Source organism: Filicampus tigris, chromosome 9 (genome assembly GCF_054856515.1).
Source record: "Filicampus tigris isolate MCC_2025a chromosome 9, RoL_Ftig_1.0, whole genome shotgun sequence".
NCBI classification, from domain to species: Eukaryota; Metazoa; Chordata; class Actinopteri; order Syngnathiformes; family Syngnathidae; genus Filicampus; species Filicampus tigris.
In genome coordinates, this window is record NC_141225.1 from 22,023,770 (window position 1) to 22,042,158 (window position 18,389).

General features: G+C 43.4%; 1 protein-coding gene across 1 annotated transcript; it reads right to left on the minus strand.

Moving 5' to 3' along the window:
* Nucleotides 1–1,031: 1,031 nt before the first annotated feature.
* Nucleotides 1,032–18,177, minus strand: ccdc120b (coiled-coil domain containing 120b). Its single transcript, XM_086041885.1, has 12 exons — nt 17,962–18,177; nt 17,521–17,869; nt 8,121–8,250; nt 7,941–8,043; nt 7,375–7,505; nt 5,721–5,822; nt 5,510–5,630; nt 5,333–5,392; nt 5,049–5,202; nt 4,849–4,950; nt 2,598–3,626; nt 1,032–1,564 (listed from the first exon to the last, which is right to left on the minus strand). The coding sequence occupies exons 4-12, from the start codon at nt 7,990–7,992 to the stop codon at nt 1,468–1,470; spliced, it is 1,848 nt and encodes a 615-aa protein (XP_085898011.1). The 5' UTR covers nt 7,993–8,043; nt 8,121–8,250; nt 17,521–17,869; nt 17,962–18,177; the 3' UTR covers nt 1,032–1,467.
* Between the last annotated feature and the right edge of the window lie 212 nt (nt 18,178–18,389).

Below are 18,389 nucleotides of genomic sequence, written 5' to 3' on the forward strand. Positions count from 1 at the left end.
TAAGGGAATTAAACATCATCATGAAACTCATCAACACAGTCCACACTATTTACAGACTCAAAGAGGCTGATGATAACTGTCAGCACTACAGCCTGTCATCTCTCCTGGTGACAAATCAAAGGGAATTTAAGGCTTAAGATGTTCATAAAGTGCTCTGAATGACAGCCACATCTCCTTTAGACTCAAGAACACAATTCATTCTCGTGCAGTACACGTGTTACTGCAGTACAGTAGATCTCACAACAGCCCTCACATTTGTTCAAAAACAAAGCACCCCATCAACCTGGGAAAAACAAAGACAGATTTATGAGCCAGCTTCGAAAGGAATCAAGAAACTATGACATCGTTCCAAATTACCCAAATTTTAGTGACATCGTGAACCGCTTTACTTGATTCGATTAAATTCATAGAGGCTTAATACAAGCAGTACGGATCATTAGAAAGCACTTTAAAGTCATCTAACCAATGTTCGGTGTTGCTCTGTTAAAAAAATTGAGGCACTCCCATCTGCTACTCCGGTCAACCTCAGTTCACGGCCCATTTCTTGTATCAACATTGACAAATAGGAATGGCTGTAATATTAATTACAGATGAAGATTGAGGTCTTTTTTCTTTTTCTTTGATAGTCCACAAACACACGTCCACTTGCATGTGATAATGCTTGTATAACACACACGGTTAATGAGCAATATATTATCTCTTCAATATAACTTGTTTTATATCTCAGAAGATACAAAATAGTGGTTAAAACTTGTAAAAAAGTATATCTTGGGAGACTTCTCTGTGTTATTAGTGAGGATATTGTGAAGGATTATGGAGGTACTATTAAGTAGTACAGCTTGAGAATATGGGGATATCAACCCAAACATATTTTTTTCAAGAATATGTTCCCAGGCAGCCTGGGGGCAGCCATTTTGTCACTCCTGTCGGCTGAAAATGGCATCACAGCTGCTCAGGGCTCAGGTAACGACCAATCACGGCTCAGCCTCGGAAAACAGGTCAGCCGTGATTGGTCGTTACCTGAGCCCTGCGCAGTTGTGATGTCATTTTCAGACAGAAATGACAAAATGGCCGCCCCAGAGATGGGTAAATATGGGGGGATTCAATCTTATTCCACAAACGCAACATTTATAGGAATGCCTCGTTTCAACTAGTGGGCTCGCATAGAACATATTCTTGAAAAAAATATATGTTTGGGGATGACTTCCATTTTTAACTAAGTGCTCACCTCCTTCGGGAGCACTGGGTTCAGAGACGTGGGACTTGACAATGACAAGTCTTTTCACACTGTACAGCTACTGTACACACTGTCATTTGTTACAGTCGTTTTTCTGCTGAGGTTGCCATGTTTTGTTTCCCTGTTGAAGTCACATTGTATCAAGTGGTCCGTACTTGGAGTCAATGCTTGGTATTTTGCGTTTAGAGTGTGTGTTGGTGTGTGTACGCGGGTGCGTGTGTTGCTCTAATTCACACAAGGGTGCCCGGGTCTGCGTTGGGTTCCTTCGGAGCCCCTTCTTGAGTCTGGGGGTGAGGAGTCTCCTGATAGAGGGACAGCTCCATCGACCTGTTGGGAAAACAGATTTTTGGTTTATATATATTTTGTGAAAGCATGTCGGCGGTGAATAATAATGGAACACGAGGCAGCGCAGGAGGGAAAATTCACCAAATAATATTATTGATCAATCCATTGCGCTCTTTGTGATTCACTAAACACAATCACTATCCTCTGTTATTCACTGAAAAATACTCCCCTATTGTTTTTTTGGATGTCACGTGACTAATCCCCATGTGCATTTGTTCACGCTGCCATGCTATTAGGATAGTAGCCATATTGGCAGGTGATTGATTTATAGCGAAGAGCAGTGATAACATTTTCATTTACCAGTCAACGATACGTCGAAATGAATTCACATCTCACTTTGATGAAAAGGACAAAATAAGAGTGCAGGATGAACAGGTTGGATATACATCCAAAATCCGCATTCGCTAGTCTTATTTGTGACAGAATGGCTGAAAAAAACTTGAATGAGGAACTGATTGCACATTTGCCGTCAGTCCGTCCGTCAACGGTAGTCCATCCGTCCGTCACTGGCGGACGCCCGTTTTTTCTGACGTTTTTTTAGGGGAACGACAGTCGGACCAACGGACTTGTGACAGACTGACTTAACTGACTATTACAATTGAGTTCGTCATAAAAAAAATGACGGACTGACGAATGACGGACGGGTACCCTGGCCGCTGACGGATGATGAATGACGAACCAGCAAAATGTAGAAAAATTCCGATTCAGCGTTTACTCACAATGTTTTCTATCCTTGGTTGTTTACATTTGGTGCAGTGCATTGTGGGATGAGAGATTATTTGCTGTTTTTGTGTTCAGGCCATAGCCCTGTCTAAAATAAAAGTATTGCCTTGTCACCATCCTGTGGCATGCTGGAAAGTAGTGCTTTTCGGCCTTCTTATGGCTAACTTGCACGCTATTTTCAGCAGGGCCCGTCCCCATGACTGCGGATGAATTTATTTTCGACCATGAGAGAGGAATGAAAGCACCATTTGAGACAGACGCAGCCTCATAGTGCAAAGACAGCAATACTGACCTGCCATGCAGCGGGTGCCCATGGAAGCTGGCTGACTGAGGCATTTGAGGCCTGTGGAGGTTGGCTGCTTCACCTTGAACAGACTGGGCCTGGAGTGCCAGAGGGTGGGGGTGCGACAGACGTGAAATCCCTGCTTCGTGGCTCTTAGGAGGATATCCAAGGGCGTTACGAAGGTACCAGTCTCTTAGTCCCTCCAGAGCCAGGGCTTTGTGGAGACTTCGTGTTGAGTCCTCCGGCGTCGGAAGGGAGAACTGCGGGGGTCTTCGGCTGAAAGCATGGCCGGAGAGTTCGGTCTGGTAGGGGAGCAGGTTGGGAATGGAGGATGTGGTGGTACCGGAGGCCGGGAGGGGTGACTCGTACGCTGACAGCAGGATGGCGTCCTGGCCGTGTTGCTGCAAAGGGATAAAGGGTCCACAAGATTTGGTTCTGGTGACCTTGACCCTGCGCGTGTCAGCTTGGGAGCCTCGGCCAACCATGGGGCTGTAAGGAGGTGCGGCGCTCGGGAGATGCACCTGGGAATGGGAGAAACCGTTAGCGTGGGGAGCGACCCCTCCGCTAGAGGGGCAGTCAGAGGGTAAGTCCTGCCAGATCCTGCCTGTGGACTGGAAGAGGTTTTGCTGCACTTGCATCCTTTGCTGCTTCCCCCAGATGTAGTCCATCAACAGCTCATTGTAGCCCACCCCGGCCCCTCTGCCGCCCACGGACAGGCGCATTTTCGCCTGTTCCCCAGATCCCTCGACATGTTTCTCAGGGCTGCTCAGGGGGATGTGCCGTAGTTTCCCATCCGTCAGTGTTTCCGAGCTCTTGTAGGGTCCGCCTTTCGGGTGCATGCCATTTCTGGGCGCCGGATCATCCGGAAGGCTGGACCGATCCAGCAGTGCCTCTGAGCTGTTACTGCGTCTTGCTCTGGAGTTGTAAAGGCCGCTTCTACGGTCCGAGGAGGAGCCCTCCTGGGCGAGTGGGATCATATAGGGCACGTCCAGACTGCCAGACCACTGCTTCAACCCGTTGCTCCCTGACACATCAGACCTGAAATAATGAGGCAGAGATGGGAGGGAGGGGGGGCAAGGTGGAATTAAAGCTGCAATGAGCAGGCCCTTGCACCCGCTTTTTGGAGAGCAAATGCTCATCAAACTTTTGACGCCATGCGCTGCCCACATTAGAAGATGCAGTCAAATAAGCTTCCCAATTTAGCATTGACCATTTAACTAAATTCAGATTAGGGCTCATGTGGGGAAATTCTTCATGAGTATGAGCCTTGAGACATCTAAATTAGTGCAAGAACATCACGTTCTGTAGAGATAGACCGATATGCTTTTTTCAGGGCCGATACCGATATTTGAGCCAATATTCATTTTCAGTGAAAAGGAAAATATTGGCATCAAAATCTAAAGAAAAAGTTAGTGTTAACTTTGTTGTAGCGTCTTTAAGCATGTTTATAGAACATTGTTTCAGGTTTGCCAAATGGTGATTTTTTCAAAAATCATTATTTCAAGAAATTTTTGACAGTATACATCTCTGTTGTGATATTCTAACAAAAAGTTCAGGGAGCACCCAGGATTGTCAGCATGTCTTTAAAAAGGATGAAGGAAAACTTAAACAATAGCTCCATGTAGTTTTCTATAGTAAATGAAATTTTCAAAATGTCAAAATGACAGAAATATTAAACTTTCACATACCTTTGTTTTGATTTCCACAGTTTTAAATTGATTTATTACCGGCTAGCAAGGTTAGGCTAGGTATTAAAAAAAGCAGATGCCGATACTCGTCAAAAAGGCAAACATCGGTGCCGATAATCAACCCGGCCGATAGTCGGTCCATCCCTAATGTTCAGGACCCCCTCAAAAATATTTACTGGATGTTCACCAGGATTTGCATACAGAAAAGAAAAAAAAAAGGGTTTCGGGCATGTTGTTGTCCCATTCACCAGAGAACTGAAATTGAATGCACTAATCCCAAGAGGGCCTCTGAACCACTTAGTACTTGGGGCTCTGAATATGTGAAAAGAAAGTCATTGTATTTATGCATTTAATAGGAGTTACTGTCAGGAGGGAACCTTTCAACTAAGCCTATTTCATTTACATTTCTACATTGACATTTACACGCGAATATGAGTTCTAAATGTGACCCCCATCGTTACAATTGTAAGCACTTGGCCGCAGCCTTCCTAAAAGACTAAAGAGGGTTTTAACTCCCGCTGGCGGCTGAAATCCGCACTTAAATGAACCTGGATGAAAAAAATAAAAAATACCTGACATGAACACTGATTGGTGCAGTTCGGGCCAAAAGTGGTGTAGCTGGAACACTTCTGCCTTCAACATTAGATGCACTTCTTGGTAAAGAGTGAGTTGGACTACGAAAGGTAAAAATCAAAATGAGGAGATCTATTGTGAAGAACAGACGAAATGTAAACAAGCCAGAATGTATTGTCGCTACAGTTTGCAAAGGTACCTGACAGAGCTTGTGACAGAATTTCGCCGTGTCCTCATTTCGTAGTAAATCTCTACAGGAGAGAGTTTCCTGCTGATCCTGTGGTCAGGGCTGCCTACAGTTAGCCGAGGCTGGGACAGCGAGCGCTGATCGGCAGCCACACTGGGAGAGGACTCTTGGCAGAGAAAATACAAAGAAACAAGTGAAAAGGTGATACACACTCGAATTCAAACCTGCGTACATCCTCTTGTTATTTTTCAATTATACTTTTCTAAATTCACTGTGTGTCGAAAATGAGAACATACCATTGTCATGCGATGTTGAATCGGACATGGAGCTTGTACTCTCTGACATGACACCATCCTCTGGAAGACAAATTGCGCGTTTTAAAAAAAAACATCCCCTCAACTGGAGTTGAAATTAAACTGCACAAATTTCGGATTTATTGTATTTCATTTTCAAGCACCTCCGGTGTGCGTTACCTGTGTGACAGCCCCGGTGAACTGTCCTCTTGCTATTTGGGATGTTTCTGTCCGACTCTGCGTGTCTGTACAGGGCGCCGGTAAAGACCGCTTTCATCTGCCTTCTTTGGGCCGCTTCATCCTGCAGCCGGGCACAGTCACAGGCGTTGCGGCTACAGTGCAAATGGCAACGCTGCTACGCACACAATTGATATTGAAGGTGCGGACTTACTTCTGTCCTGCAGTTGGGAGGCGCGCCAGCTCTGCGCTGCACTGTTGGGGGTTTCTCCCCCGTCTCCAGGGGGAACGCTTGTGGCAACTTCCCAGTCAGCTCCTGCAGAGGAAATCAATTAGCTGAAATCCCTCTTACTGGCCTACAAGGTCCAAAGATTTTAGGACACCACTTAAGAGATTACTTTAAGTTGCCATAAAAGGATCCTTTAAATGCATCACTGCTCTGGGCAGATATGGCAGAACGGATGTGTTTGCCATCAATTACACCTGCGACGGTAACGGAGAGCAGTGCAGACTTCAACTTCTAATTATCGATGTTGGCAAAGAGAAAGGAACTAAAAATAGAGTGTGTTCGCAAAGGGTGAGCCACTAAAAACGCACGGATGTGTTCAATAGCTGTGAATGAACAGCTGAGACAGCTGTGGCATTATTATGTGGAGGCAGGTATCGATGGAATAGGATATCCCCATTTTATAATTCGAAGGACAAAAATCTCAGTGCACAGGTGCTTTCAATGTGATGGCGCAGCAGTCTGCATATGCACAAAAACAGAGAGAATACACTGAAGAAATAAAGATCTTGGGAAGAGAATGACTTGAAGGAACTATGAAGGACACTGTTCTATTCATAATACAAATGATAATTTCAGAACTGGGGAATACAAATTCAGATTTATTTTTGTTGTTGTTTGAATGTTTCAGATATAATTCCATACACAAGACAAAAAGATAGTTTAAAAAAAAATAAAAAATATGCAAGAACGATATCATGGAGAAGTGACAACTAAAGTTGTTTTCTGGTTAAATGGAAACTAACTCCATTCTCCGTTTGTTCTCACATTTAACTATGATGTGTTAAGGTGGAGGGACTCTGACTTAATATTAACACTGGCAACAAAGACAGCAAATATAAATTGTATTGATACGTTTTCAACATTGTTTGGTTTTGGAAAATCTTCCCTCTGGTGTAAATTTTGTAAATTTTCACTGACCCACGACGCAATTTGCCAGTGAGGAAAGATCAAAAGGTGCAGGCAATATTCCAGAATGTTTTTTTTTTTTTTTTTCAAATCCCCATTTTTGTGTGGTATTACGCTGATACAATTATACACTGTTGTTCATAAAGTTGGAATTAAATCCGTCTTATCTTTTAACGCGGCAAAAATTTTACACGTGAATTCATTTCCGGTCAAAATTGATTACCGAGAGCATTGTTTCTGAAAACTAAATGATTGTAATTTTACGAACAACAGCGTATAATACTTCTCATTAAAGAGAGAAGTCAACGCAATTTTTTTTTTTCTTTTCAAGAATATGTTCTATGCAAGCCCACTAGTTGAAACATATCTCAGATTCAGAAAACAGTTCAGCCGTGATTGGTCGTTGTGAGCAGTTGCGATGTCATTTTCAGTCGACAGAAGACAAAATGGCCGCCCCCAGAGATGGCTAAAAACGAGTGCATTTTGCTGCTTAACTTATATTCCACAAACGCAAAATTAATCAGAATGACGTGTTTCAACTAGTGGGCCTGCTGAGAATATATTCTTGAAAAAAAAAAAAACATGTTTGGGTTGACTTCCGCTTTAAATACCATTGTTGTCGTAGTTGTCGTGTAGTGTGTCGTTCAAAGCTGGACTTGGAGGCCGTACTTACCGCTTCCTGAAAACAAACGAGTTTGAGCTCCTCCACGCGAGTGTTCAGCAGAGCCTCCAGGGCCTGCTTCCTCTCTTGCAGAGCCGCAACCCGCTCAGCCTGCAGCTTGCCGTCGTGGCACACTTGAACATCTACACGACACATTTACACGCGAGCAAAAGCTTGAGCAAGTCACAATCGCGAGTATGCACTGTGATTTCTTCTCTAACAATAAAAGCGAGGCATTGTGTCAGGGTGGGTTGTTGATTTGCACTTTCACGACGAGCGCGTATTGGTGGTGTCTGCTCACAGTCACACACACACACACACACGCAAAGTGTGAAGAGTGTTTCCGATAAGATTATCTGACAGCTGTAGTGTCCGTATGTGAGTAAAAGGCCTTCACACATGCAAATGTTGTTCCAGTTGGTCGTCCCACTGAGACAAACACTTTTGTTTTCACTCGGTTGGACTGTGAGAAAAAACACGCGATGGAAATTCCTCCAGGCCATTGCAGGCTTGCCTAGACATGAAGGTGTGCGCATTTACAGCGGAGTCTGCGCGACTCCTTGCTAGTCGTTACTCACCCGGAGCGCCCACCAAACCCATGGATGTAATCAGGTGGCCTTTGACCTCCATGTGATTTAATTGTGGGGTCTTGACAATTTACGCTCCCAGCCACACTCTCAGCTAAGGAACAGAAAATTGGGTTGGAATTCAAGATGCAGCTGCAGCCCAGATGTAAGGACACCGTATTGCCCACTGACCTCGTTGCGTCAGCCATGTGCTGTCCCGAGGTGTCGAGTCAGTGGTCAGCGGGGGATGACTTTGCGTGTCCCCTCGTTCAGACGTAGCATCGGGAGACAACAATTCTGCTTCGGAGATTACAACAGAATCCTTCAAAGGACAAAAAAAAAAAAAAAAATGTTATTTCAGAAGGCTAAGGAAATAGTGTTCAATGTTTTTGAAATCAAGCTAATGTGACTGCAATAATTGACCGACTTAAATAAACAAACAGTAACCGAAATAAGTTACAGCAAATAACACTCAGTTGACACTTCAATAGGAACATCTGCGCTATTCAGTTGAGATTAGAGTGCAAAAGTGACATGAACAAAACTTTACAAATGTAATGCTCAATTTTGACTGACTAAAAATAATGAAACAATATGATTCGTCTTGTAGTAATAGTACTGATACTGAAGAGAGTCTCTTTCAAAGTTCTCAAAGTTAGGATACATTTTTTTTTTTTTAAATCCATGAAACTTTAAGCATTGACTAACTATTACAAGCCATTGATACAAGGTCTATCCGACAGACCATCGATCCATTTATTTTCTACAGCGCTTGTCCTCATGGGGGTCACCAATCTTGAAACTCAAGGCTCTTTCTTGGATAATGATGAATGCAAAGGGCGACACTCCCGAAAGAACACATTTGCTCAAATTACCCACCATACCTTAATAGTATGTCATTATTTATAGTTATTAATAATTATTGTCATTGACCCATGTGAAGAATGAAGAACGTGAAATCATTGTCAGCAAGTTCGGAAAGAGAAAAAAATATCACGTTCTATAAATCTCTGCAAGTGTTGACATTTTCAAATGATCGCTATTACAACCTTTCCTTGGAAATCACAATGGCCCATCACTGCTGAACTGCGGGCACCGTACTGGTGGCCCCTGTTTTAAAGAAGCGTGTTTGGGGGATGAATGTCAGAGGAGAACATGCAAACTTCACGCAAAAGATGTTGCAGATTCAAACCCAATCGAACCTAAATGTGCCCATGTAAGAATAAAACGGAATCATGAGCCTCTTTTTTATGCTTGAGAAACAATTCGAAAAAGGAGTTTGCAAACTTCTTGTGCCTCGAGCAAAAAAGTGTGAAAGTAGGAGTCTAAAATTACCTCGGTGAATTAATTAACAACCTATTAATTTGCAAAGAGGAGGTGAAATGAGAGAAGTCATATTAAAAATGTATTCAGACAAATCCTGCTGCGTGTGATGTGCAAAAATAGAAAATGCAAGAAGTGTTCAGCGAGAAGGGTCGACGCTGCCATTAGAGGTAAACAAATACCCGGACGTTACGTTTACGCACAGCTCGCTTTAGATGGGGTATAGTGCACGCGGTTTCATTTCCCAAGGAAAATCCACTCAACTGAATTCACTTTTTGTTCATGCTTGACAAGACACAAACTGATTGCTTTCTGATGTTCACATTTCTTTACATAGCAGAGGTTCATTACCATCAAAGGCGCAAAGACATGACATCCAAAAATAGTCTCAGCGCTTTTTCGGCCAAAAATCCTCTCACTCAACAATGCTCACAAATTACGACCAGAAACAAGCATCCTGCTTTTACCTGCTACCATTCAGCTAAATCATTACATGACTTTTTTTTTCTTCAGTCCGCCAATCTGGATGATAATCGTTGAGAGCTTAAAGCGGAAGTTAACCCAAGCATATTTTTTTCAAGAATATGTTCTATTAAGGACCATTAGTTGAAACAAGGCAATATGATTAATATGAAATATGTGTTAAGCAGCCAAATCCGCCCCTTTTTAGCCATCTCCGGGGGCGGCCATTTTGTTACTTCTGTCAACTGACAATGACATCACAGACCCTCAGGGCTCAGACAACAACCAATCATAGCTCAGCTTCAGAAAACAGGTGAGTCGTGATTGGTCGTTACCTGAGCCCAGAGCAACTGTGATGTCATTCTCGGTCGACGGACCTGACAAAATGGACGCCCCCAGAGATGGCTAAAAACGGGTGCATTTTGTTGCTTAACTCATATTCCACAAACACAATATTCATCAGAATGCTGTTTCAACTAGTAGGCCCGCATAGAACATATTCTTACAAAAATATGTTTGGGTTGACTTCTTCTTTAATCAAAAATCAACCTGCCTTTAAGGTTGCTTCTGCCAGCATTCTATCTTTTAAGGAGAAGTGTTTGTCATCCGTCTGCAAGCTTGACCAGCTTTTTGGGTAGAACAAGAAGATGTTGTTTTCTGTTTTCCTGTTTCAAACCACAGTGATTGAAGTGCGCTTTGTGTGCACACATAGTTGAAATACTTTTGAGTTTGCACCGGCTCCTGTCCTGGACCTGAGCTAGTAACTGTTGTGTGCTTTTGTCTTGTACACGTGAACACCAACAGCATACTTGACCTCTTATTTACAGACAAGTTACCTGTTACACTAACAAATGGCAGAGTCACAACCACTGCACAGACAAAAGATCACGCGGATTCTATTACACAGAATCAGATCAGTGAACACATATGATTTATTCTGACACAATGCCATGTGTGAGAGCACAAAACTTGGTCGCGTGTGCGCCCAGCGAGATTCACAGCTAAGCACTAAACTCCCTGGAGAGATAGAATTAGCCATTTGGTAAAGAGAGTCTTCTGGATGGTTGCCAAATGGTGTGCACGTGACTTGAAACAACTCCTTAGTCTGGAAACCAAAACATTTGCCTGGAAAATTGAAGATGACTGACTGTGTGCAGGACAACAAAACCAAACAAAAACTAACTATAATGAAAAATCCCAAACTATCATAAACCTTGTTTCTTTTCCCCCGCTTAGTAATTATGCTTACGCTGAGCGGGGAGATTCCACAGCAGTCTAGCCGCTACAGAAGGAAAAGCTAGTCACAACACTTCATTATCCAGTCCCCCTCCTATTAGGTTTGCTTCTTATCAGCATATTAAAAATCTTGAGAATTACTGTGTAACTTTGTTTTTTTTTTGTTTTTTTACATTTCAAGAGAAAAACACATCACAACGTTCACTTCTTTGAAACCCATCATAGTTTGTTGTTCATTTCTCCAGATTTCATCAAACCCCAAACACGATAGTAGCCTATTTAGAGAAACACTCCAAATACAGCTCAGTAGCATTACACATGGAAACACTACTTGTTCTTGAAGGACAAATGGTTGTAAAACACCAAATGCATTGTAACGACCGTTTCACACCTTCGTTTCGTGAATCTTTCAAATCCCACTCGGTCACCAAAAGGTAGAAGGGAGGAAAGGCAAAGAAGAGCGCCATTAAAATCCATGACATTATACACAAACGTGTTGAGTTTCAGTTAGGTGGTGCCAAATGTGCACCGCAAACTGCGGAAAACTTCTGCCGTCCCACAAAAGAAAAGAAAAAATAAAAAAAATACCGTTCCGACAAACACACCTGAGGATGAACAGCACAAAAATGTTAGAACGTGTGGTGTGCAGATGCATGCAGAGATACATATATAAAAAGATGGGACTACATCACATTCCAAGGGGCTGCCTGCGGGAGTGCCGGCAGGAGGGATCAGATAAACTGGGAGCTGCATCAAAGGGAGGATAAGAGAGCAATATGAAGACTGCAGATATGAATGCAGGGCGATTACGGAACACGTGTTTTGTTTTGCATGGACTGGGCTGAGCGATTGGAGGTGGCATGGAGGGCTGCGTGGGGGCTACGTTGGTTAAAACATGAGCTGGGCGACGCCAGTGAGCTTCCTCTGTGCAGCTCGCATCACACGAATGCAAATCAACAAGGAGTTTAACATTCAAGTCCGCCGGACCAAACGCGGAGACCTGCAACGTGGTATCAAATCCTCCGACGTCCACAAGGCAAGATGCTCTCCTCTATTCTCGGCTGCTCACATTTGAGACGGCAACATTCAGTGGGTGGCAGGGTTACAACTGGGGAGAATAAATATTCCTCCCTTGCCATGATCACAGTGCCTTTGAAAGATTTTTTTTTTTCTGTCATATTTGATGAAGGCCAGGGGTCTAAGAACAAGCGTTAGCATACGATATGCCACCCGGACAAGAGACGGAGCAGCTTTTCAAGCGACGTCCAGAGTGAAACACCATCAATCCTGCAAAAACACACACAGCCTCCGGCTAAAAGGGAAGCAGAGCCTTACTGAGTTTTGCTAGATGCATCAATTAGCGTTAGCAGACAGTGTTAGCTTCTGATAAGCCGCACATACTTCATTGCACAGAGAAGTTGTCGATGCGATGCTATGTCCATGCGCCGCATAAACACAGTGTAGTGATTGAAATGCTGCTTACACGTGTAAAAAACATTTGATTGTCATTACGGGCACTCACACTTTTCAGCCCGCACTCTGGGCACCATTGACCGCCGATTTGCCATTGGCCCAGCAGTACATAAGGGGGAGGGGTTTGGGGGGTACTACAGTTGTTCATTCGCAAGAGCCCTAAAAACTGACTAATTTCAGCATGACCAAAAATGGGGTGTGTAAAAAGTGCCATAATTGTTAATCCTTTGCATATTTTGACAAAAGCATATCACAGACATGTTATTAAAACAACTGGGGGTGCTGCTTATAATAATATATCTATTATGTAAAACAAATCAGGGGTTGGAGAGGATGACTCAATTACAGTAATCAAGACATTTTGAACGGATGTTGTTAACTGTGCCCCAGAACCAAACATAAGGTTCACAATAGTAGTGTATTTGTTTTATTCAGTTAACACAGTAATATATTCCACAATACACATACCACACCAATCAACAGTCATATCATGAATGGTGAAATAAATGGCACAGGCAGAAGCAAAAGCTTATTTTAGCCTGGACATTTTTTTGTTGGGAGAGGGGGTTGTTTTTTTCCTACAAACAACATATTTTGTATTCACTCATTTTTAGCCATCTCAAGGGGCGACCATTTTGCCACTTTTGTTGACTGAAAATGACATCACTGTTGCTGAGGGCTCAGGTAACAATCAATCACCTGTTTTCTGAAGCTGAGTCATGATTGGTCGTTACCTGAGCACCTAAGTAGTTGTGATGTCATTTTCAGCCAAAAGAAGTGGCAAAATGGCCGCCCCCAAATATGGACAAAAATGTGTGGATTTTACAGCTTAAGCCATATTCCACAAACGCAATATTATTAAGAATGCTGTGTTTAGACTAGTGGGACTGCATAGAACATATTCTTGGACTGAAGATTTGGGGGCGTTATAAGACTTATTTATGATTCCTAAATTTCATTTCATTTATTTTCATAATTGCACGTTTGAATGAGCTTGATGTGGCCTTGACCTCAACCCCATCAAACTACCAAACAGACTCTTGAGTTAGGTGCTTTTGTTCAACATCAGTGACCTCTGACCTCTTCACTGTTTTTCTGGATGGATGGACAAAACCCAACAGACAAACACAAACACACTTCTGTTTTTGTCAAAATAGTGTACGTTATCAGAGCATCCTATACGCTACTGCAACACTGCTCCCCAATGTAACTGGAAAGGGGCGCACAGCATGCTTGTTAGTTGATTGTTAGTCCTGTCAACTAAGCGCCGTTAGAGCAGCTGACGTGTAAAAGAGCAGCTGAGACATCATCTCACACTCGCTGTCCACAGGTGAGACCAGCCAGCCCTCATGTTGACTGCTGGTGTTGACACAGCTGCTGCTGTTGTGAACATAGACACGGCAACCAGACAAGGTTACAACGATACGTTCCCGCTAAGACGAGAGGGAATGTCTTCTTCTTCTTCTTCTTGTCCGACTGTTTCAGGCAGCAGATGTGACACATCATGATAGCGTGTCCCAACCGTGGCCCCACATCCTCCCCAACGGGCCACGTTTATTTTGCTAAGCAGAAAACGTGACTTCTTTCTGCACACGCATGCTACTCAACAACCCAACAGTACCACACACTCGCTACTGTGCTGTAAGGAATAGTAAGAGCATGCGATGGTAGCCCCACGGTACGATTTAGAATTTACACTTTTCAGGAACGCTATGCTTTGAAGTCACATAAAACACCTGGAAAGCTAAACAAAATCATATGTGACCACATCAGCGTGCCTCTTTTCAGACAGCATCAAAGCATTCAGTCAAAGGAGCTCAAAGTGGATTTCACCGAGAAGCTGCAGAGGAGCTTTCTTCTACTCAGCATAAATGAAGCCCAGGTGGAGAAGGTGGAAAATATTCACGTAGCCCACGTTCAACATCTCCCAAAGTCACACCACGTCAACACGCCAACCAGCCATCTTGCCATCCCAGACGGCCTCCTCGGGGTGCTCGGAAACGTCTGCACCCATACCGTTGAGAGCACCCTGAGTGGGAGCGTCATCACCTGGATCGGGAACGTGGGCTGAGCGGAAATACCCGACACAATTTTCAGGGCATCTACGGATCAAAACCCAGGAGGATCTTCATCCACCCCAAAAACAGACCTTTCCCCTGCTCTATTTGTTCGTGTTCAAATGTCCATTGCTTAAACAGAGCATCGCAACACCAGTATTTTTGGTTGTGGCCTTTTGCATTGTGTCTTTAAAAATTAAATCAACCCAAACATATTTTTTTCAAGAATATATTCTATGCAAGCCCACTAGTTGAAACAAGGCATTCTGATAAATATCGTCTTTGTGGAATAAGAGTTAATCCACTCGTTTTTAGCCACCCCTGGGGGCGGCCATTTTGTCACTTCTGGCGACTGAAAATGACATCACAACTACCCAGGTAACGACCAATCACGGCTCAGCTTTAGAAAACAGGCGAGCTGTGATTGTTCGTTCCCTGAGCCCTAGGTAGTTGTGATGTCATTTTCAGTTAACAGAAATGACAAAATGGCCGCCACCTGAGATGGCTAAAAACCTGTGGATTTTGCTGCTTAACTCATATTGCACAAATGCAATATTAATCAGAATGCAACGTTTCAACTAGTGGGCCGGCTGGGAACATATTCTTGAAAAAAATATGTTTGTGTTGATTTCCACGTTAAGCTAAATAGAGTTACCAAAACTACGAGGTTTTAAATATAAAGTACAACATGTAATTCTCTTGATTTTACGTCTAATTTGAGAGTAAACTTCAAATCGGTCATGGCAATAAACATCTTAACGCCTCTTTTTTGGTGAACTGTTCACTATTTGCCAAACTGCAGCTTGTTGTGAAGTAAGGCAAGTTGCGTTCACTGCCACTATAGAGCACTCGCTTGTCAAATTTTTGCTCGCAAGTGAAGAAAAATAAAAGGAGCTGAATGGCGGCTTAAATCGTGTCAAAAAATAATAATAATAAAAAAAACGACATTGGGTCACTCATATCTCAAGGCACCACAGTATCACCTATGGAGAGAATGTTTTTCAAATCTGAACAAATTGGAGCGCAAATGGTGTTCCACTCTATGTCAAAGTTCAAAGGTTGGACACCATATGAACGTTATCCATCCATCTATTTTCTGTACTACTTATCCTGTCTAGGGTTTCAGGGAGTTGTAGCCTAATCCCATCTGACATGAGGTAAAAGGCAGAACACACACCCTGGACTGGGATACCAGTCAATCACACGCAGACAACTATTCACACTCAGGTTCACACCATCAGTGAGTGAGAATTGAACTCACACTGCCTGCACACAAGTCAGCTGAGTAAACCACTTGCATGATGTCAAAATGGGCTTGGTAAATGGGCATTCACTTGTGTGGCGCTTACCTTCGCCTCAAACCATGACTGATGACACAGCACCGGGAGCAACTGGGTGTATGTTGCTCAAGGGCACTTTGACCCGATCACAAGCGCTCAGGATCCAACCCACAACCTTCGGCTTGTGAGCCGACCAGGCTGCCACTTGAGCCATGCCAGCCTCTTGAAATACTGATTCATAACATATTTATCAGCACAAAGCAGGGCAGCTTAGCTTCGACTGACCAATTCCGACACGGGTTATTTCTCTTCTCTGGCCTTGACACTCACCTTTGCACGTTTGACACAATTGCTACGGGTGAAACAGATCGAGATCACTATCCACCTGGATTCTGCTAAGCCAAGGTGAGGGGAGTAATAAAGAAAGGAATGTGGCTCAAACGTCGGGGGGGATTATTCCGATACATTTTCCCTTTGCTCTGTAACACCTCGCTGCAAACCTGTGTGTAGTCCAGATTTTGATGTTCTCCCGTGTCTGTAATCTACTTTGTTGGTGTAAGGGTTAAGAACTACACAATTTTGTCCATATGCTTGCACTAATCGCATTAGCAATGTTTTGATCTGATTTAGGAAGAAATGTGGGTGACTTCACAATTGTAGCTGCGTTCTCTGACGCTTGATTCCCAGAACTCACCAGGCGTATCTTCTTTTTAAATCCAATCTTACAAGAAAAAAACGTGGCCGAAAAGGCTGAGTACATCCAAACTAGATTCTGGAATATTTTCAGTCAGTATTTTATGGGCAAAATAAAGAGTAATGTCACCCTGACTGAACTTAACGGCAAAACGTACAGTGATCTGGGTCAACATCCACTCCCCATGATGTTTGATAGCAACATACAAAGTGGTGTAAGAGGGAGTGGCTCATTGCGAAGCAGATGGGTGGACATGAGACCAGAGAGGGAAAACAAACACAGCAGCATGTGTTAAAGAGATCATCAGGATGAAAGGCTGCAATAAATTAAATAAACCGAGTCTCTTTGGGAAAGGTGTAACGTCCAATTAGTTAAATACAACAACAGCCCGCACATTGCACAACAGTCATTACTTTCGAGAGGGGTGTTTTGCAAACACTGCAAAAGGGACACTACCAGAGAATCCCCCTGCAGGCAGTGACTGACCCTCACAGTCCTTTTTTTTTTTTTTTTTTAAACTGACAGACATCCTTGTTGGGGAATCTGTTAATGATAGGCCTTCACACTGTTGCATGGGAAAAAGCAGCAGTAGCATCCATAAAAACGCAGAAACATGCCTTTACGTCTGTATTTCGCTCCATAACAATTCAGCAACAGGGGGAAGCATGACACGCATTTCTCCTGTGAGCCTGCACGCTTTAATTCATTTAAATGTGCTTGCAATCCACGACATGTGTTGCCGAAAATGACTCACTCACTCATACAAACATTCGCAGTGTCCATGTGTTACCAGGCATGATAACGTTTCGGTTCATTCTGTTATGGTGTACATATATCGCATTTAAAGTGTTTTCTCAAACGAGTGAGGCTGCATCCACGGACGTGCATCTGCATAGCCGCAGACGACAGTATCACAGACACGATTACAAAAAAACACCTTCCTATAGTTCGCCTCTCGAAGATGGAGACTATCTTTACACAGTATATTTTTTGCATTTATTGATCTTAAACTCAAACGTGCAAATTAAATGAGTGTAACACTTTGAAGAAGAAGAAGCACCTCTTACCGGAGAGCATGACCGATGCCTTGGGAGATCTCCATGGTCCTCACGCCGGGAACGAGAATCATTGCTGGCTCACACGACAGATTTTCTTCCACGAAGCGAAGAACCTTTAAGGGAAAGTACATTGCGTCCGAGCCTCGTTCGTGGTAGCTCGGCGTCCAAATTGTGATTCCCGCGAGCAGCCTCACCGCCGATGTAGGACACCTCTCGGACCTGAACGCCAACACTGAGCGATTCGCATCCCAGCTGAGTCTGACTGGAGCAACCTCCGGAAGCAAGAGCGCTAAATCCCGCCCACGCGCAGGACGCCACCGATGGAATCCAAACGCGGACTCCTGGCTGCTTCTTTCTCCTAAAGTCAAAAAATATACATACATGTAAAATGTGGGGGAAATCCACGCCGCTGCGAGTAGTTAGTTGTACTGCATGTCGCGATACACTCACCAGTCACAACAAAATTAGGGGCAGCGAGTGGCGACTTATTCTAGCGTGTCGAATAGATGGCGCTGTTTTTCCTTTATCTTTACAGTCCAGTGTTTCCCAACCGTTACTGAGCCAAGGCACAATTTATTCAAGTAAAAAGAAATCCCCCTCCACCAAAAAAACAAAATTGGAATTCAGATTAATTATGTAATTATGTACCTTCTGCCATCTAGCGGAAGAACATTTCGCTGCTGGTGTTTTCCTTGTTCCAAAATTGATATTGATACATGATGGAATCTGGTATATGACAAGACTTCCAAGGGTATAGAATGTAACTTATTTTGAGATTGTTGCTTTAAAAATGTGTTACAATGTGCCAAAAGTGGCCACAATAGAGCTAAAGGGTACAATTTGACGTGAACAAGATCTGTAGGCTTTTGCCATTTTTA

What these genes read in the sequence shown, in the direction of transcription:
- ccdc120b (XM_086041885.1), bottom strand. Translation starts at nt 7,992, where the DNA reads ATGGAGGTCAAAGGCCACCTGATTACATCCATGGGTTTGGTGGGCGCT. An exon ending in TCACCGGGGCTGTCACACAG is followed by an intron (nt 5,393 to 5,509) that starts GTAACGCACACC and finishes TTTGTCTTCCAG; the next exon opens with AGGATGGTGTCATGTCAGAG. An exon ending in CCAATCAGTGTTCATGTCAG is followed by an intron (nt 3,627 to 4,848) that starts GTATTTTTTATT and finishes TCATTATTTCAG; the next exon opens with GTCTGATGTGTCAGGGAGCA.